The sequence below is a fragment of the Dipodomys spectabilis genome, unplaced genomic scaffold (genome assembly GCF_019054845.1).
Source record: "Dipodomys spectabilis isolate Male_0828 unplaced genomic scaffold, ASM1905484v1 ptg000289l, whole genome shotgun sequence".
In the NCBI taxonomy this organism is placed as follows: domain Eukaryota; kingdom Metazoa; phylum Chordata; class Mammalia; order Rodentia; family Heteromyidae; genus Dipodomys; species Dipodomys spectabilis.
In genome coordinates, this window is record NW_024870966.1 from 1,425,857 (window position 1) to 1,444,889 (window position 19,033).

Here is a 19,033-nt window from a genome sequence, read left to right on the forward strand (position 1 = left end):
GAGCTGTGGACTGTGTCTCTTGCCTAGTCATGGACAGGGAGGAACTGCTCTAGACAGACCCGAGGGTGTACAGCAGTGATCTAACACATGACCCTAAGGTTTTGATTAAAAAGGTGGAAGAATGGCGCTTTTTCTTCCTGTCAGCCAGACCTTAAATCAACCCCCAAGCAAGGAAATGCTCTCTGAGGCTGCTGATCAACAAACTTTCCCCTTTGTCTTCTGGTTGTGATTATACTATACGTTTAACTTTAAACCAGGAGTTGGAGTTGGAAGAAATTTTCCCCACTGTACACACGCACACACACACACGCACGCACACACACACACACACACATACCACCTACACACACCACACACTCCTCACTATGGTTCTAAGTTCCTGGCAGAAGTGACAGCTTACTATGTCCCAGTTACTCAAACAAAGCAGAAGTTATTAGAAAGCTGGAGCCAAGAGAGTCCTCAGGTGGTAAGTGAAACCACGAGAGGCAGGGCAGTGCCCAGCCTGGGCAGCCTATCGACCCAGGAAGCATCTCCCAAGGGCAGCTTCAGGTTCTCCCCAGCACACAGCTTCTACCCAAGATATGCCTGACCTAGCTTGTCACCAAGGTAGAGGTAGACCAGACAACCCCATGAAGGTACTTCAGAGGCACTAAGAAGGCATTTACCTCCATCTTCCATCTTCCACACTGTACATACATGGAATAATATTGAGCACCTGTTGTGTGCTAAGAACATCATCAGTTCCTTCCAGCAAAGTGGAGTGAAGAGATTATAGGTTTTTGGATCCAGAGAGGCTGGGATTTGAATCTCAATCCACCATTGCCAACTGCTGTCTGCATGCACTTAGGGAATGTTCACTGCATGCAGAGCCTGCACTCCATTCTGAGATGGGCGTGAAACCTTCTGCTTCTTACCTGCTTTAAGGGCCCACTTTCCACGTCCCTGACCCTGGAACAACAACTCCATCTCATAGCATTCTTCCCTACAGCACAGAAGTACAGATCTGTGGGGGAACCCATACAAAGGGCTTAGCACATGCCCGGCTCTGCCCAGGGCCAGTGACTGTCAGGCCTGCCTCTCTCTCTGGCACCAAGAGCTGCCTCCAGCCCTGGCTCCTGCTGGACGCCTGATTCCCATCCCTGCCCCCGCCCACGGCCAGGCTGACGCAGATGAAGGTTTAAGGGGTTGCTAGGGTACAGTTGTGGGAGGGGCCCTCCCCTGTCCTCATCCTGGAAGAGAAGTGAGAGTCCCCAAGAAATGGCTGCCTCCACCTTGGTCCAGCTGGGAAGGAGGAGGACCCCGTGAAACCCTTGTTCTTCCACTGTCCTGCCTCCTGTTCAGCCCTTCCTGAAAGCCCAGTTTATCTACATTGGGAAACTGCAAATAGTTTACATGGGGAATGTCAGCTGCCCACATACGAAAATATACACATCATTAAGGCCTAAGTGCTTGCGTCTGGAGATAGAGCGGACAGACTCCTGGCCGACCTTTTGTCCACTAGCAGAACCACTGCTAATGAGCGCTTAGCTCCTCAGGGAGGTTTCTGTATGTTGAAGCAAAACATATGTTGGACATTAGCTTGTTTATGTGTGTGCACATGTTACATGCAACAGCACTGTGTACAAAGAGTGTTTGTCAACATATGTAGGGTCTGCTGCACTTCCTCATCCAGCCCCAGTGGGCCTCCAAATGGCTTGTTCTTCAAGGCCAAAGTTGTCTTGTACACATGATCCAGGAAGGATCTTAAAGGATTCTTTGTTGTGGTTGTGAGGCTTGAACTCTAGCCTGGGCGCTGTCCCTGAGCTCTTCAGCTCAAGGCAAGCACTCTACCACTGAGCCACAGTGCCACTTCCGGGTTTTTTTTCTTAAAGGATTTTTTTTGTTGTTGTTGTTGGTCATGGGGCTTGAACTCTGGGCTTGGGCACTGCCCTTGTGCTCTTCAGCTCAAGGCAAGCGCTCTACCACTTGAGCCACAGCACCACTTCCGGTTTTCTAGCAGTTTATTGGAGATAAGAGTCTCACGAACTTTCCTGCCCGGGCTGGCTTTGAACCGCGATCCTCAGATCTCAGCCTCCTGAGTAGCTAGAATTGCAGGCGTGAGCCACCGGCGCCCGGCTTCTTAAAGGATTCTTAAAGGACACAATGCTGCTTAGGAATAAGGCTCCAAACCAGATTGCCAGGGTTTGAATCTCATCTTTGTCCTCAAACCAGCTGTGTGACTTCAACTAGGAGATGGGATTGGGTCCTAACTGGCCTGCCTGGGGATTATCTTGGATGTGGTTATATTGGAGGCAGATCCTGAAGGATGGGTGGGATTCAAACATACCACAATGGGTAGGAAGGACTTTTGTCTAAAGGGAACAAGCAGAGGCCCCCAAGCTAAATAACCAGAGTCACCCAGGAACAGCACCAAAGCATTGGAAGCAGAAGGCAGAGAGAGGAAGCAAGGAAGGCTGTTTGGGGTCCGGTCCAAGAAGGCTTTTGACTTGGCACAGAAGCCAATGCGAACCATCATTGCTGTGGGGTGTGGAGACTTCTTTGGAGGTCATGATTCCAAACACAGAGTAAGTAGAAGTAAAGACTTGTGAGGGGCCTTCCAAACAGCCCAGAAAAGAGGGGAGAATTCTTGAACCTATGGTAGTAAGGTAGGGACGGAGAGATTGATTCCAGGGCCAACAAGCTGACAGTACAGCCTTACCTCTGAAATTGGGATGAACTGTGTCCTTCCCTCAGAGCTGGCCCAGAGCTCAGGCCCATGGCCCACTCTAAGATGTCTGTCCCAGCTCCACAGGCCAGCAGTGGGATGCTCTGCTGTGATGGGCAGAAGAGGTGCACCTCCTAGGAGTCCTCCCTAGAGATCTATCTTTCCTTCTTTCCTCCTCAAGGGTATTGCCAGGGTAACAAGAATGGTTGACTGCTACGGAAGAGGTGTAGGAGGGGTTTAACTTGAGGAGCCATTTCTGGCCCTACAATCTCACTCCAGCTCTAGCTGTCTCAAAGGACACCAGCCAGGACAATTGACCCCACTTCCATTCTGACCTCTTGAAATAAGAGATGAATGCAGGAACGAGAGCCTCACGTCTGGGATTTCTCACCAACTCAGGACACAGTATGCTTCCGTCACCTCGGGCAGCCATTGAGGCCACCCATGGCAGCACCTTTCTTAATGTCCTCTGCAGGGCTGATGATGCAGTAGCCTTAGAGACAAGGTTAGCCTTTACCATAGCATACCTTTGGGCCATCCCTGTGTTTCTCACATCTAGTCTCCCCCATGCAGCGCCTTCCTCGAATTGTACTCATTTCTCCCTCAACTGTTAGTGTGAAAGTTGAGCTCTCCAGTCTGAGAGCAGTACTGTGGTGTCTGTTTCAAGTGTGCTCCCGGTGAAATCTCTAGGCCAGTCTCCCTGTAGGGTATCTCTTTGGCTTGCAAAGGGAAGCCCATAGCATAGGGACTCAATAGTGCCACCTCCTGGACTGTCTGCTTCTCCACTGGCCTTGACTGAATGGGCCAAGGCTGGTCTGGGATTGGGCTAGCCTGCCCTTGAGATTGGATCCCTCTGTCTATAAGGGTGGGTGTTTAAGCGTCAGAGAGGCCATGGAGTGCGAGTGATCTGCCTCTGTTCCCTAGGTTAAGTACTGAGTAAAGCACCATCTGGTGGCTTCATCCCAGGCCCGATCCACACCTCCCTACCACCACTATTGTCCTCAGTGCCTGAGATTCCCTGGTTTATTCCAGTTCTGACACTATAGTCAAGACTTGAGAGGGGTGAAGCATTGCCACAGCCAAGAGTGCTGGGGATGGGGGAACATTAGCTTTCCCATGAGGGGCCTCGGCTAGCAAGTCACCCCAAACCCACCGCACTTTCACATCAATCCAGCGCCATACAAACTCAGCTTCAGGATTGCCCAGGTTCTTCCATGAGCCAGACCGCCATCCTGACCTGCCTCTAGCAGAAGTTCTGTGGACTCCAGGGCCCTGCATTGTTACTGATCACCAGCGCCACTCCTAGATGTTACGGACTCCCTTTCCTTGTTGAGCAGAAGACGAGAGCTCTGGCCTGGCTGGCACGTTGAAGATTAGGGTGACACAGTATAGGGCGCATGCCCATGAGCCTGCTCTGTTTCAGAGTGGCATGAAGGGCTTTTCTCCATGGACGCTTTAGCTCTTTCTGCCAGAAAGGCATGTTTTGGTTAACATGGGCTTCAGGAACTGGCTGGTCCCCCAGACCCAGTGGCATTAGCCCCAGGAAGAGCAGAGTGGGTCTGGCAGAGGAGGCAGCAAGCCCCAGCACTGCAGGCCAGAGTCAGGGACCAACATTGTGTCTTTTCTCATGCCCCTTGGCAGACTCAGGTTTCCATTCCAATCTTACCCTGACCAACAGCTCTTGTTGGCAAAGTTGGCACTCCCTCAAGTCACTATTATGGGAATCTGGTTCTAATCACTTAATCCTTCATGTCAAGCTTGGAGGCTGATTTTAAAGCCGTGGTCACTAAACCAGTGACATTATTACTGGCTCTCTAACTCTGTGCTCTGCCTGGGCAGTGGGATACCTCTAGACTCTGGGAAGAACAGTAAGGACAGCAAAGTTGGCCGTCCAGTGGTAGGCCAGCGAGGACTGAGAAGTCTGGACCAATGTCTGCTTTGCCCGGACTCTGTCCTCCATGAATCCTTTCCCAAATGCCCCAGCCCATAATGATCTTGGTGAGCCAGGGCTTGTCTACATGAGCAGCACCACCTGCCTCTGCCGGTCTTCACACTGGCTGCACAGGCACAGCAGCTAAGGTGGAGGAATAGGAGGGGACCATGGGTCCAGACAGCTTACCAACTTCAATCAGTCTCACTTGAGACTCAGTCACCCAGGGTTCAAATCCCCTCTCTGCTACTTCCTAGCTGGGTGATCTTGGGAAGCTTTCTTTTTTTTTTTTTTCGGGGGGGGGGGGGTCCGGTCGTGGGCCTGAACTCGGCCTGGACGCTGTCCCTCAGCTCTTCAGCTCAAGGCTAGCACTCCATCATTTGAGCCACAGCACTACTTCTGGCTTTTTTTTTCTGCTTATGTGATGCTAAGGAATGGAACCCAGGGCCTCATGCATGCAAGGCAAGTGCTCTACCATTGAGCCACCTTCCCAGCCCCTTGGGAAGCTTTCTTTACCTTTCTGAACTTTAGTTTCCTCATCTGCAAAATTATCATCATAATAATACCTTCTAGAGCCATCTTATGGATTAAATAACTCATGGATGGAGTTCCATGCATTATGGACTAGGGGTTGGTTTCAACATATGCAAATCACTATTATCAATTATTTATCTTACTTGTCAATGTTGGGTCTGTTGATGAATTGCCTTTGGCAGTGAAAGAGAAGTTTGGTGGTAAGGAAAAGAAAATGAAAAACTGTTGAGTTCTAGCTAACCTATTTTATATATCACCACACATCTCCAAAGGCTGTGAGAACTTTCCTGTCAGGGTAGTTCCTTATGTATTACTTATGTCTTGCTGGAGACTAGGTACTTGAAGTCAAGGACCCCACTGGCATTACCCACCCCTGCCAGCCCCCAGCTGGGTCTGTGCTGGGTGGGTTGGATCCTCTTGGGTGAGCACAAAGGCAGATCCCTGCCTCCCAGTGCAAACAGGTGGGAAACTCTTGTCCTTCCTCCTCAGATCCAAGAAATGGTTGCATCCATCCCCACAGAGCCCACACACTCAGCGTCGCTGTGTGGTCTTCTGCTGACTCACACTGGGCTCAAGGTTGTATCCTGCACAACACATTCTATCATCTTGCCGGTTAACAAATATGCTGTGAGTTTTGCTTGGTGCCAGGCACAGCACCCTCCCTTCCAGACTTTCTCCCGAGGATTTGCCCGCAGCCATGATTTGTCTTCATGTCTGACTGCTTTAAGGCAGCCCGGGATCACTAAAACCTGCCACAACCCCCGCACATTCCCCTACATCTTAGAAGCAAACAACCCCAGTCTTCAATTTGCACATCTCAAAGGAACCTTGGGGTGTCTCTGGAGTCGCTCCCATCTAGTGCCCAGGCCAGGGCATCTTCTCTGCAGGAAGGCAGCTGTTGGTTGAGAAGCCCAAGTTGTTTGCATTGGAAGGCAAGAACGATCCAGGGCAGGGTGGATAGAGGCAGGAAGGGGCTGCCATTGCTCAGGACAGCCATGGCAAACTGATGGGACAAATGCTGTAGTCCAGTGCTTGGTATAAACGGTATGGCAACTTTTCTGTAGCTACCCCCACCAGGCTGGAGCTTCTCAGGCTCCACTCAGGAGGGAAACTCAAGGGCACAATAAGCCCACAGAGAGGGTGGGGCTGGAAAAGGAATTCGGGCGTTCAGAGCCCTGGGGAATAGAAAATGAGCCTGATTTCATTCAGCAAGGACCTGCCAACTGCCGTAGCCTCCCCCGCCACCCCTGGCACGAAACCCCTTGCAGGCACCACCCAGCAGACTTAGCCCAGGCCTCAGCCCCATGGTGGGAGAGCAAGCAGGCCTTTCTGGTTTCAGCATCCTTTGGGGAGAAAGACATGTTTATGCCCATCTCTCTGAGCCCACTCCTGGCAATTTTCTCAAATTTCCCTGCAATTTATTAAAAACCCACCCCGAAGGCCAGCTAGTGAGTCAGACCCTGGGAGCAGCTGGCGAGGCTGAATGGCAAGGAGGGGATGGTTGATGAGGCCACCCGGGGAGGGGCGCCTCCCACAGGTGGCTGCGGCTCCTGCATGGGACACAGAGACTCGGGGCATCCTTTCAAACCTCAAATACTCTGGCCTACAGGAGTGAGATGACAGCGGTGGCCCTGGTCTCAGGCTTGCTACTCTGTGCCCACATCTGGACCCGATGTTGTACTGAAGCTCTCATTGTTTGTTTGTTTGTTTTCTGAAAGAAACATACTCCTTAGTATCCTGGTGAGAACAGAGGCCAAGCAGTAAAGACAAAGGCCCCACAGCCTTTGTAGCAGAGCTGGGACTCAAGCCAGGTCTGCCAACTTCAGAGCCTAACCAGGACAGCCACAAACTCCATCCTCCAACCCTAGTGAGCACTCCACTCCTCCCACTCTTTCCCATGCTGAACGCTCCCATTCCTCAACCTCAGGCCTGCCTAGGTATTCCCCTTCACCTTTGGAGGAAAGGGACCCGGGTGGCCAGGGGACTGCAGGCTGAGTGAGGGCCTGTGGATGAACTGTGAGCCTTTGCACACCTTGTCAGTTCTGAATAGGGGCCCCGACCACAGGCGCCATCATTGTGCAAATGAGAAATGAGGCTCAGGGGGGCCTTGGTAGGGCAAGAAATCTCACTCTATCTCATGGCTCATGCATAGTCTTCTGGCTTAGCAACCTCCCCACACCACCACTGTCCACACACAGCCTGGTGTGGGAACAGGAGGTAGATGGCCATGGCTGTGGGCCATAGCTGTCACCTTGGGTCTGATTGGTTACTTGGCTGGGGCAGCCCCAGCCTCTCAGTTTCTCATTCTTCACTGACTGCTTCCATTTCTTTCTGCCTTCCAGTCCCCAGTTTTCATCACCCAAGTTGGTCAAGACCTCATCTCCCAGACAGAGGCAAAGCTCCTGCAAAGACCCTGCAAAGAACTCTTCTCCCCCTGTGCACAGTAAGTTCTCTGCCTACCTGGCCCACCTGGAAGGCCCTTCCCTCCTCCCCAGGCTGCGGCAACGTATGTGACAAAACCAGTCATCAAAGAGCTGGGGGACAACAGCGAGAGCTGATGTTTAGGCAGGACCAGCCAGGGCCCAACCCTGTGTGAGCCCAGTGGGTAGGAGCTGGTTGGTGACCATGATCCTGAGAGAAGGGCCACACGACCCCAAGCATACACACATAATGGCACAGCCTCTGGCACAATGTCTTCTCTTTCCCATGAGCCAAGTACTAGATTGTTTAGTGTAGCCAAAGATACACAGGGGTCTCAGGGGTTTCAGAACCTGGCCTGGCCAGTAGCAAATTGACAGTAAATTCTGCTGCACACACAAAAAACTCCTAGTGGCTTTGCTGGGCCTGGACCAGATCCCGGGGCACCAGTTCCTAGGCACCCAGGGGTGGTGTCCTGCACTACACTCACCCCGCCTCTGAAGCCATTCCCTCACTTCAGCCTTGCCCACTTCATCTCACAGCCCTGTCTTCAGAGACCTCATTGACCCCAAATGCGTGATGACCATCCCTGCAGTCATAGATTTCACACTGTGAGTTGCTAATGCATTCACCATTACAATGTCATCGTTGCACTCACTGCTCTACCCCAGGGCCTAGAGCGATGCCCAGTGCATGGCCAGCAATATGTTTTCTGGAGTGACCAGTTTCAGTAGCAGACGCTCAGCACCTGTTGCAGAGCCCCTTGGTGTGCCTTTCCAGAGACTGTAACCTGCTAGTACAGCTCTGTCTGGATGCTTTGAAGTGGGGATTGTGACATGCTCATCCTTCTGTCCCCCTGAGCTAGGTCTGTCCATGACTACCTGAAGGGAGAACCATTCAACGAATACCTGGACAGCATGTATTTTGACCGATTTCTGCAGTGGAAGTGGCTGGAAAGGTAAGCAGTACACACCCTTGTCTGAGAGTATGAATGTTAAGGGGTGAGCACAGAGCTCATCTGAGAATTCATATAAGAGACAGTTACTTGTCACAGGCCCATAGCTGAAAGAAAATAACCATCTTCCCTCTGCTAATTAAGTTCTTGGGTAGTCTAGAAATGTTCTGTTTATTAAAGGACACACAAAGTCACCCAATACACGTGCGCACACACACGTAAACACATATACACATACAGCATCTTATTCTTGCTTCTTTGGCTCACTGTCTGGGAATTCCTTTCGTGCAGGTAAATTAAAGCCACCATAATCTTTAAATGTAGCTGCATATCCAATGTTCTGCTGACAGATAACAAGGCTTTTCTCACTTTTTTTCCCCATGTTGAGAATTAAACCCAAGGTTTACACCTGCTGAGCACATAATCAATCTATCACTGAGTTACGTCAGGCCCTACTCTCAATTTTTCGTGCAACCTCTCCAAAATAATAGTTTTGCACTAAGTCTTTATGTGCTTTTGCAAGTGCATCTATAGAAATTCCTAGCAGAAGAAGTTCTGAGCTGCAGGCTCCTGCTTGGAAACTGCGAGGGAGTATTAAATCACCCTGCAAAATGGACCCCAATTTCCATCCCCAGCGGCGCTTGAGCCTCTGCTTCTCCACCTTCACCAACAGCGTTCTGATGTTTTCCTCCCCTTGAGTGAGTGGTGGGGTTTCCTTACTGCTGATTTTTTTCATCTCTCTAGTAATTAGTGAGATTGGCTATCCGGGAATGGCTTATTGCTGCCCTGTGCTCTTCAAAGTGCTCTCACAGCAGGGCTGTCACTTAGACAGATGTGGCCTTTCTGTGAGGAATGAGGAAGCAGAGACAGGGTGGGGACATGACTTGCCTTGTCCCTCAGCAAGCAAGTGGTACAGCCTAATGGGGGTCCCAGCCCAGAAACTCCCACCATCCCCAGAGTCCTGGTACTCACTCACAGCTGTCAGGATGCTCCATGCTTTAGGGAACAGGGAGCACCATGGTGCTCCTGGAGCCTGTGTGCCTGCTTGCCATGTGTCTGGTTCCCTGAAGATGTGCAGGAGCTGCAGGCCAAGAGCCCCAAGTACAGCCCTGTGCTGCCCACTTCAGGAAGCCCAGCAGGAAAGCAGCTTGCTTGCAGCTGCTGGACAGACCATTTGTCTCCACTCTGATGAGTGGGGGGAGATAGAGTGACCAGACAATGTGCACCATGGGCCGCCCTGCAAGGGTAGCCTGGCTTCAGGTAGAGAAGCCAAGGGTGGGCCCAGACATCCTGTGAGGAGAGGCCTGGCAGAGCTGGCCCCCTGCCACACCTCACTGTCTTCATTGATAAAACGGGGACAGCAGTGCTCACTGGCTCATGGGCTAAGGATCACAGCATGGGCTGGCACATTCTGGAGCTCTGAGCTATATAACACATGACCCTAATCTACCCCTTCTTGCCAGGTTGGCATGGAAAGGCTAGAACTCAGAACTGGGGTTTTGCAGCTGGCTGTCAGCCCCACCAGTTACTGGACTGGAGCTTAGCAGACAACTCACTCCACCTCTCGAAGCCTAAGCATTTTTTTCTCATCTGCAGAATGGGGACAGAAGGGCCTGAAGCCAGTGCGAGGATGACATGAATCAGGGGCTTGTAGCAGAACTGTGTTACCATAGAGACCTCCAAAGGGCCATGTCCTTTATGCCAAGGAGTTCAAATAATCACATCTGACACAACAACAGCTTACAGGTGCCTTGGGATGGATGCACGGGATACACATTCGTTCTCATCAGCTCCATTTTACTGAAGATATGAAGGTTGATGGTAGTCCCTGGGCCACACAACCCAGGACTAACAAGCCTGAAGCCTGAGCCCCAGTGTCTCACTGAAGTTCTGGCCCTTAGTCCACCCAGCACTTCAATTCTAATCTTACTCACTGCAACTGGCTTTTGTTTCACGTACCTGTTCCGAGTGCACAAAGTGAACATTTTTCATCTGTACACCAATTGCAAAGAAGTTAGGAGTTCACTCTTTAGAAGGCATTACGGTTCTATATCCTGGAGGGCAGGATCCTGGCCTAGGAATGCCCTAAATGACTGACAGCACCCTGCCTTCCCCATTTTTTCCCCTTCTCCTCTCCTCCCCCTTTCCCCCCCAACAAGATCACAGCCTGTTAGTGCTGTACTGTTGAAATATTAAAGGGATTTTTTTTTCCCTTCCAAGGTTAACCAAGAAATTCCTGGGAAATTGCATTACGCTCATTTCCCCTAGCAGAGGGTTTCTGCGGCAGCATCAACCAACTGTTTGTTCTCTGTGTATCGTAAACTGTGAGGCCTGGGCTTCCTTCATGTGGTTTCAAGAGGAGCTGTAGAAAAGGCTCCTGGGCCACGTGGTGGACACTGGCACATGGCAGATTTGTCTAGGCCGCCTGGGCTGTTCTCCTGCATAAGGAAGGAGCGGAGCCCTGGGCAGTCCTGCAGAGGGGCGGCTGTGTGTGTCCCCAGGGATCAGGCCACTTCCTACCTGTAACAACACCAGCAAGTCACAGCATGTGAACTGAAGACAGGAGTGCCCAGAGCGCCCTGGCTCTCAGCCCCCAGGGCTGTCCCCTGGCCAGCAGCTGTGGAGCTGATGATGTGATTTGCAGTGAGAGCCACACTCCTCAGGCCCCAACAGCAAGAAGGATCTCTAGGCCTCTGCCTAGAGATGTGTCCTGTGTTCTGGGTGATCACAGGCTTACTGGCCCTTCTCAAGATGACCAAGTTTGGACCCAATTCAGTCTCTTCCAACTCCTGTGAGGTGATAGGGTGCTTGCAAATAATCCTAGGTCTCCAAGAGCTTATTATATTTAGCTGACCATTTATAGCCAACCAGACCAGAGATCAAAAACAAACTCTGTGTTGGGGCTGGGAAGGTGGCTCAGTGGTAGAGCACTTGCCTTGCATGCCTGAGGCCCTGGGTTTGATTCCTCAGTACCACATAAGCAAAAAGAAAAAAGCCGGAAGTGGCACTATGGCTCAAGTGGTAGAGCGCTAGCCTTGAGCTGAAGAGCTGAGGGACAGTGCCCAGGCCCAGAGTTCAGGCCCCATAACCGGACCCCCTCCCCCCCCAAAAAAAGTGCTGTGGACTCCATGGCAGTCTTAGACAACTGGTTATTTGTTACTCCCAGAAGTCCTGTCCCTGCCTCATGATCAGAAGCCCTGTCTGATTAGACATAATAAATGGTTTGGGCTAATTAAAATGGGGAGTCGGAAGACCCAACGTGATAATTACTTCATAAATGCTACTTTGGACATTCAAGGTCTTCTAGTATTCTGGGGGAAATAAAGGGGTCCCCTGTGGTGGGAAGGTTGGGAACTGATGGGCAAGGATACCTGGAACAGACCTGCAGCTGGCATTCTTTGTCCCTAGCCAGGCAGTCTTCTCTGGGTCATAAGAACCCAGGGCAGGCCCTGCAGGTGTGGAGACAGCTCTGGTCTCTGCAGTGGACACCCCGTCCCTCTCCCTGTGCAAGGGCATAGCCTCCTGCCCCTCCAGGGCAGCTCAACCCCACGGCCCCAGGCTGGTGACCTGAGGGTTGCAGCTGGCCTCGGAGGAAGACCTGGAAGGTCTGTCTGGAATCTTGTCTACCGCCGCCTTTGGTGGCACCCTCCTCTGTCTTCTAGATCCTGAATCATAGTTCCAAGAGACCAATGTTGGATTCTTGCTTTTTTCCCAGGCAACCAGTGACCAAAAACACATTCCGGCAGTATCGAGTGCTCGGGAAGGGGGGCTTTGGAGAGGTGAGTGGACTTCCAGACTCTCTACTGGAGAGTTCTCAGCTCCTCCCTTCTGTCCCTCCTGAGTGTCTTCCAAGCCTGGCATCCAAGGGTGCCCCCTGATTCTGTGCAGGCTCCCCAGGGGCAGCAAAAGTGTGTAAGAGGCAAGACTTGAGATACTGCGGCGTGTGCACAACATGAAGGAGGGTGTCTTCCCTCCAGGGACGAGATGGGCTGTCCGGGTTATGTTGGAGGAAGGGGAAGTATGGGCATGAGGGGGCTGAATGACTCACCTATGGGTCTAGGTGATGCTGCTAGTATTCCATGCTACATGGAAATAGAGATCTTATTGAATACCCATCTTCTCAGTTCACGAGGTTGGCCTTGTTGCTCCCATTTTAGAGATGGGAAAAACAGGATCAGAAGGGTTAGATGACCCAGCCAAGATCACACAGCCAGTAAGGACAAAACAAGGACCATAGCCCAAATGCCCTAATCTCATTCCTCTGCATCATAAAGTTAGGGTTCTTGCAGTTCTCACTTCACTACCATCCCCAAAAACAAACCTCTTCTGTCTGTAACTGTCAGGAGAAAATTCACTTGCCCCAAAAGGGAGATCGCACTTGAAGCCTCTGCCAGTCATCTAGTATTGTATGAATGGTTGAGTCTATGCCTTTGGGGCCAGAAGGAGGGACAGCAAGGTGGCACTGAAGCTAACCCACAAGGGCCCAGCAGTGGGTACATGGCAGGCATTGTGGATCCAGTAGCACCTACAGGTCAGACCCATGCAGGTCTGACCAGGTCAGATCAGGTCCGTCCTGAGATCTAACATCCTGGGGGCCTTGATGGGGCTTGGGGCACACCAACACTGCACCCTTGACCTTGTATCTTTCTTACACATCAGGTCTGTGCCTGCCAGGTGCGGGCTACAGGTAAAATGTATGCCTGCAAGCGCTTGGAGAAGAAGAGGATCAAGAAGCGGAAAGGGGAGTCCATGGCACTCAACGAGAAGCAGATTCTTGAGAAGGTCAACAGTCAATTTGTGGTGAGTTTCTGGGGCCTGGTGACAGGCCGGGGCTTCTGGTGACTGGTCCTTCCCTCTCTTACGAGGAATGGTCCTGTCATGTGGCAGTTCCCCCAAAAAGGGCAATGCCAGTGAGGAGCAGTGTCAGGAAGGCAGCCAGACCTTCCTTGGTCATATGGCAGCTCTAGCTCTACTCTGGTTGAGTGGACTTTATCACAGCACTGGAGTTGACTACTACATGTGTGAGCCTCTTATCTCTGCTCTCCAGGACCACCTTGTAAACTCCACAGTGAACAGAACTAGTTCATCTTAGCAGCCAAGGAGCTCTGGTTTCCATAGACCCTCTAGGCCACTTTCATCATGATGGAGATGATCATGGTGGAACACATCAAGTCCAATCAGATTGGAACACCCTCTTCTAATATTTGCTGCAAGCAAAGCCTGAAGTGAGAATGTTGGGGGTCTCCACAGACAGGGAATTTGCACTGCCTGGGCTGAACTGACATTCTACGCTTCCACCCATATCCATTGGCCACAACTAGTGTCCTCAGGGAACAAGCTAGCTACAAGTGGAGGAAGTGTGGAGGGTATTTGTTCATCTCTAAGTGTCTCTGTCCCATGTTACTAAAAACTATACATATACAAGATAAAATCAAAGCAGCCCAGAAGAGTATGCAATAAAAAATAATGCCTCCTTTGAGTGATCATCCAGACATTTTTATTCATGCATAGGCTTTATTATTTTTAGCCAGCAGAATTGTCCTGTACATATTATGCTACAGGATTTTTTCCCTAAAATTACTGATCCTTTAGATGTACCGTGTGTGTGTGTGTGTGTGTGTGTGTGTGTGTGTGTGTGTGTGCGCGCGCGCGTGCCAGTCCTGGTGTTTGAACTTAGAGCCTGGACATCGTTCCTGAGCTTCTTTTGTACAAGGCTAGTGCTCCACCATTTAAGCCTCAGCTCTACTTCCAGCTTAAAAATGTTCTAAAAGTCTTTCACTTGAGCCACACCTCAGCCCTCATACCCCATTTTTGAAAGCTGTATATCATTGCTCTGAAGAGGTGAGCCATTATTTGTATAGCCAATCTCTGTGGATGGAAAATCCATCTCATTTTTAAGCTATACAAGCCATGTTGCAGTGTCTACTTTGGACATTTCCTTGTTGTGTTTCTGTGAACGCACTCTGAGGATATATGTGTAGTAGAGGGACTGTTGTAGCAAAGGGTGTGAGCATATTTCATCTGACAGCCATCCATCACGCTTGCCCCAGTTAAACTCCCACCACATCAAAACAAAATAGTTACAGTTATGAGTCAAGAAGTAGAAGAGAGACAAGAAGGAGTCACGTCTCATCCCCTTCAAGAGTATACTCCCTCTAGCCGAAGGGCCTCCCACTGGTTTCCTCTTCTGCAGGTCCCACCACCCCTCAGTAGCACCACCCTGAGGACCAGTCCCTTAACACGAGCAGCTTTGGAGGACACTTGCCCAATGGAAGCATCCTCCCAGAGTCCTCCCTTGAGATGACCTGGGTAGATGTGGCAGGAAGAGAACAGTAGGCAGAAGAAACACAGCACTCGTGAGCTCACTCACCCTCAGCTATCAGTTTGTCTCCTTTCCTCAGAAACAGCCACCATTGTCCCTAATGTTTCCACCCAACTTTAGTGCTCGGCCTGTCCCCAGCCTGGTCTGGAGTAGCCAGATTTCATTTGTGTCATCTCCTTCAAATGGAGAAGGAGCGCCTCTCAGTGGGATTTGCCTCAGCCCACTACCACCTGTCTCTGCTGTCACCCCATAGCCTCAAGTGTCACGTCACTTGAGTGGCGCACATGCCTCCTCAAGTGTCTGGAATCCACTAGCAGGTGGCCAATTGTCCACTTCTGTTGTGGCCCCCTTTGTGTCCTGTATGCCAGTGAAAGTCTTGGCCAGGCCATGAACCACTCTCCCAAAGCCCAACCTCCCAGCCCATACACCTTGTGATAAGGAGCCCAAAGGACAGCCACATTTTGCTTTTGTGACCAAGAAACAAATGAGGCAACATCTGGAAGTAACCAGCTGATCCTCACATGTTCACCTGGAAAGCAGATAGCACATGGTAGGACTCTGGAAAGATCAGAGCCCCCTGCCCCTGCCCACTTTGCCCCTCGCCCTAAGCAACTTGTTAGAAGGAGCTAGGTGTGAGTCCTTTACCTCAGGGTCCCTGAGATGCAGCCTGGGCTCAGGGGAGCAGAGTGAAGCTGCTGTCTCCCGTCTGTCCTCTAGCTCCAGCCTCAAGGGTTCTGAGGAGAGGGGAGCAGAAGTAGGGGTGGTGGTCCTCACCTCACCGTGGTGCTGCTCTTACGCACCCAGGTCAACCTGGCCTATGCCTACGAGACCAAGGACGCACTGTGCCTCGTCCTAACCATCATGAATGGTGGCGACCTGAAGTTCCACATCTACAACATGGGGAACCCCGGCTTCGAGGAGGAGCGAGCCTTGTTTTATGCCGCCGAGATCCTCTGTGGCTTAGAAGACCTGCACCGGGAGAACACTGTGTACAGGTAACCAGCACTCTTGGTGTTCCGCAGGGGAGGGAGGGTTCGCTGGCCCTGCATCCCTGTAGCCAGGACCCAGGCCTAGCAGCACAAGATGAGGAGCAGGTGTCAAGACAGATCCTTCCCATCCCACAACCTTGTGAGGTAGGTCTCTCCACAGCCTGTGTTCTCAGCCTCCAGAGTCTAGAGAAGCCAAGAGTGTGAAATGGCCTTCCAAACTGACTCTTCCTACAAGTTGAAGAGGACAGGTTATAGCTAGCTGTATGTAGGGACATACAGCTGGGCCGAGACTGGCGGCTGCCACCTAGAACAGCTCTCAGAGGGCCCCATGCTCTGCCGGCTCCAGCCTTCACCCCCTCCCTGATTCTTCTCATGGTGAGCAGTGAACTTCACCGGGTCGTCACGGGCCTCCACAAAGGATAGTGAAAACCTCTGTGCTCCCCTCACCCCCTGCATTTTAGGTAGCTGTCCAAATATCCTGTCATCTGCTTAAGCAGTGACAAACACGGATATCCTGGAGCTGAGCAGTTATGTCACACTTGCCAATGACTGTGATTCTAACTGCTGTACCAAATTGATTTCCATCACTATCCATATAAAGAAGCTCGCGAAAGGCAAGGATGATGTCAAGAGATACATACTCCTGATACTGCCAGCATGTGGCACCCCACCCCCACCCCCGCCCTTCTGCCAGCCCCATGGACTCCAGGAGCTATTGAAGCTCCTTCGTACATGAGCTCTGGGCCCAGCTTATCTTAGGAGCACTAGAGGGTTTTAGGAACCAGAAACAAAGGTCTTCACGTGCCCTCCCCTCAGACTGCCCCCCCTTGCTTTTTGTTTTCTTTTCATTCATGTGAACAGAGAACATTTTTCCCTAAAAGAAGAACCCACTTGATTGCCTTCTGCTTACAAAAAGAGAAAGAGCGCTCATACCTGTAATCCTAGCTACTCAGGGGGCTGAGATCTGAGGACCACGGTTCAAAGCCAGCCTGGGCAGGAAAGTCTGTGAGACTCTTATCTCCAATAAACCACCAGAAAGCCAGAAGTGGTGCTGTGGCTCAAGTGGTAGAGTGCTCACCTTGAGCTGAAGAGCTGAGGAACAGTGCCCAGACCCAAAGTTCGAGCCCCATGACCAACAGGAGAGAGAGAGAGAGAGAGCGTTATTGAGTCCCACCTAGTTGGGAACCCAGGTGCCTCCACCCCACCCTGACCACCTGGCTTGGCCTCTCTTGGCCCCTTGGGAGCTGTCTTTCCAACCCCATGCCTGCTGGTTGGTTACTATTGGGCTCATGGCTCTTGCCCTTATTTGGAATTGTTTCCACATCAAAAGAAGGCCGTGCAAATAACAACAGCACAAAAGTGGTCTGTAATAAATGAGTATACACAAACACCAGTCATCACTCTGGGAGACTGCACAGGACACGTACATGAGCCACTCCCCACAAGGACAGCTGCCATCCATTAAGTAAATGTGTTGGGAACTGGAGCCACCATCCAGATGCTGTATTGTCTGCCTCTTGGCGTAACTGAGCCGTGAACTTCCCCCTCTCCCCCACACAGACATTCTGGACTGGTTTTGTACCCACAGCGAAAACCTTCCACTAGCCTGTGCCTTTCCAGTGAAGGCACAAGCTCCTCTTATTATGAGTGAGGTCCTGTCTGCAAAGAGAAGAGACGGGACAGGATGACACGGCCTCACCTGCCTGCGGAGTAGCACGACAGGGAACGTGCCCGCCTCTTGGCATCCCTGTCCATAGGATCTTTTTCCTGTGGTCCATCCTCTCCTGGTAGCTCTCGCTTCCTGATTGTACAGCTGGTGCCCTGAGCTCAATGACTTCTCTTCCTTCCTTCCCCTGGCCTGCTCCGCCTTCAGACCTGGGGCGTGTCACACCAGCCAAGCCCCTCACTCAGCCCAGGGAATGCCCTGCTCCAACCTTCCCAGTTCCACTCCAGGGGCCTGGAGGATGCCTGTGTCAAACAGAAGCGTCCATTAGAAATTTCTGGAAAGGGAGAAATGAGCTCAAGATATCTTGAACCCAGGGAAGCCAGATAGCCTGAGGGCGGAGGTGGGGAAGAAGACTTCGGGGCACGGCAGCTGCTTGGCCCCCGGAGGCCGCACTCAGAAGCCTGTTGTCCTTCTCTTGCAGAGATCTGAAACCTGAAAACATCTTGTTGGATGATTACGGTAAGTCAGAGGGCAGCTTGTTAAGGCTTGTGGGGGCTGTCAGGGGAATGGGCTGCGGGAGGGCAGGGGTCTGTGGGGTAGAGAAGCCCACTCCGCTCCTCTGTCATGGGCACTGGGGAGGTGCTGGCATGGATGGAGCTGCTACTTGGTGTAAATGCAGTGGAACTCAGAGAGAGAAACAGAGTTAGATGCAGCCTTGAGTCAGGAGTGTGGTGTTTCAGAGACACCGAACTTGCACACCCCTCCCCTGGCCCTGGTCCTGTGAGTGAAATGGAAAGCCTGTTATCAGCCTGCCTGCAAGAGGAGGCCGGTGCCGTGAGCGCCCGCACGGTAGCCAGAGGGAAGGTTTAGCTGTTGACTCCAGCCAGCTGTGACCGTATCAGCCATTATGATTTGTGGGTTACCATCATTCTCTCTCTCCTCTTGAAAGAGCCACCCCAGGGGTCCTCCCCACCTTTGCCCCATTATCCAGGTTTCCCACCTTCTTCCTGACTAGACACCTTCCTGCCTCTGTAGGCGGCGGGCTAAGGTTGCTCTCGGTGTCCATCTTGCAGATGACACAGTCATGGGGAACAGAGAGCAGAAACCACGGCCTAAACAGAGGGGATAGCCCTCAGTGGCCTGGAAAGAGGCCTGCAAGCGTGCTGTGCCTGGAGGAATGGGTGCAAGGGCCTGTCACCCTCCTTAAGGGGCCCAGGCCACACTGGGTCTCAGCGTTGGATCAGCACTGGGGTCCTGGGGCTTCCCCTTGGCACCCACATGCTCTCCTTTCCTGACTGCCAGACATCACAGAGCTGGGGGGAGTCTATGCAGCTCCCGCCTGGTCTAGGCTGCAGGGGTCCCAGGTGGCCACAGGCAGGGAAGGAGAGAGGGGACCCGTTCCTTCCTGGGGTTGAGCTGGAGCCAGGACCTTGCCTGGTGGGTTGGTGCAAAGACAGAAGTGTGCTCAGCGCGGTGCTTCCTGGGCCTTTGGGGTCAGCCCTAGTCTATCACTCC

General features: G+C 51.8%; 1 protein-coding gene across 2 annotated transcripts in view; it reads left to right on the forward strand.

The window, feature by feature from the left end:
• The window catches only part of Grk5 (G protein-coupled receptor kinase 5), a 194,256-nt gene that overhangs the window by 154,682 nt on the left and 20,541 nt on the right, over nt 1-19,033 (forward strand). For both annotated transcript variants that reach the window (XR_006151020.1, XM_042701422.1), the window contains exons 5-10: nt 7,511-7,611; nt 8,452-8,544; nt 12,257-12,320; nt 13,201-13,341; nt 15,668-15,858; nt 18,000-18,037. Coding sequence is in view for 1 of the 2 variants with exons in the window: in XM_042701422.1 (XP_042557356.1) it covers nt 7,511-7,611; nt 8,452-8,544; nt 12,257-12,320; nt 13,201-13,341; nt 15,668-15,858; nt 18,000-18,037 (628 nt within the window). In the remaining variant the exon portion in view is untranslated. The remainder of the gene's footprint in view (nt 1-7,510; nt 7,612-8,451; nt 8,545-12,256; nt 12,321-13,200; nt 13,342-15,667; nt 15,859-17,999; nt 18,038-19,033) is intronic.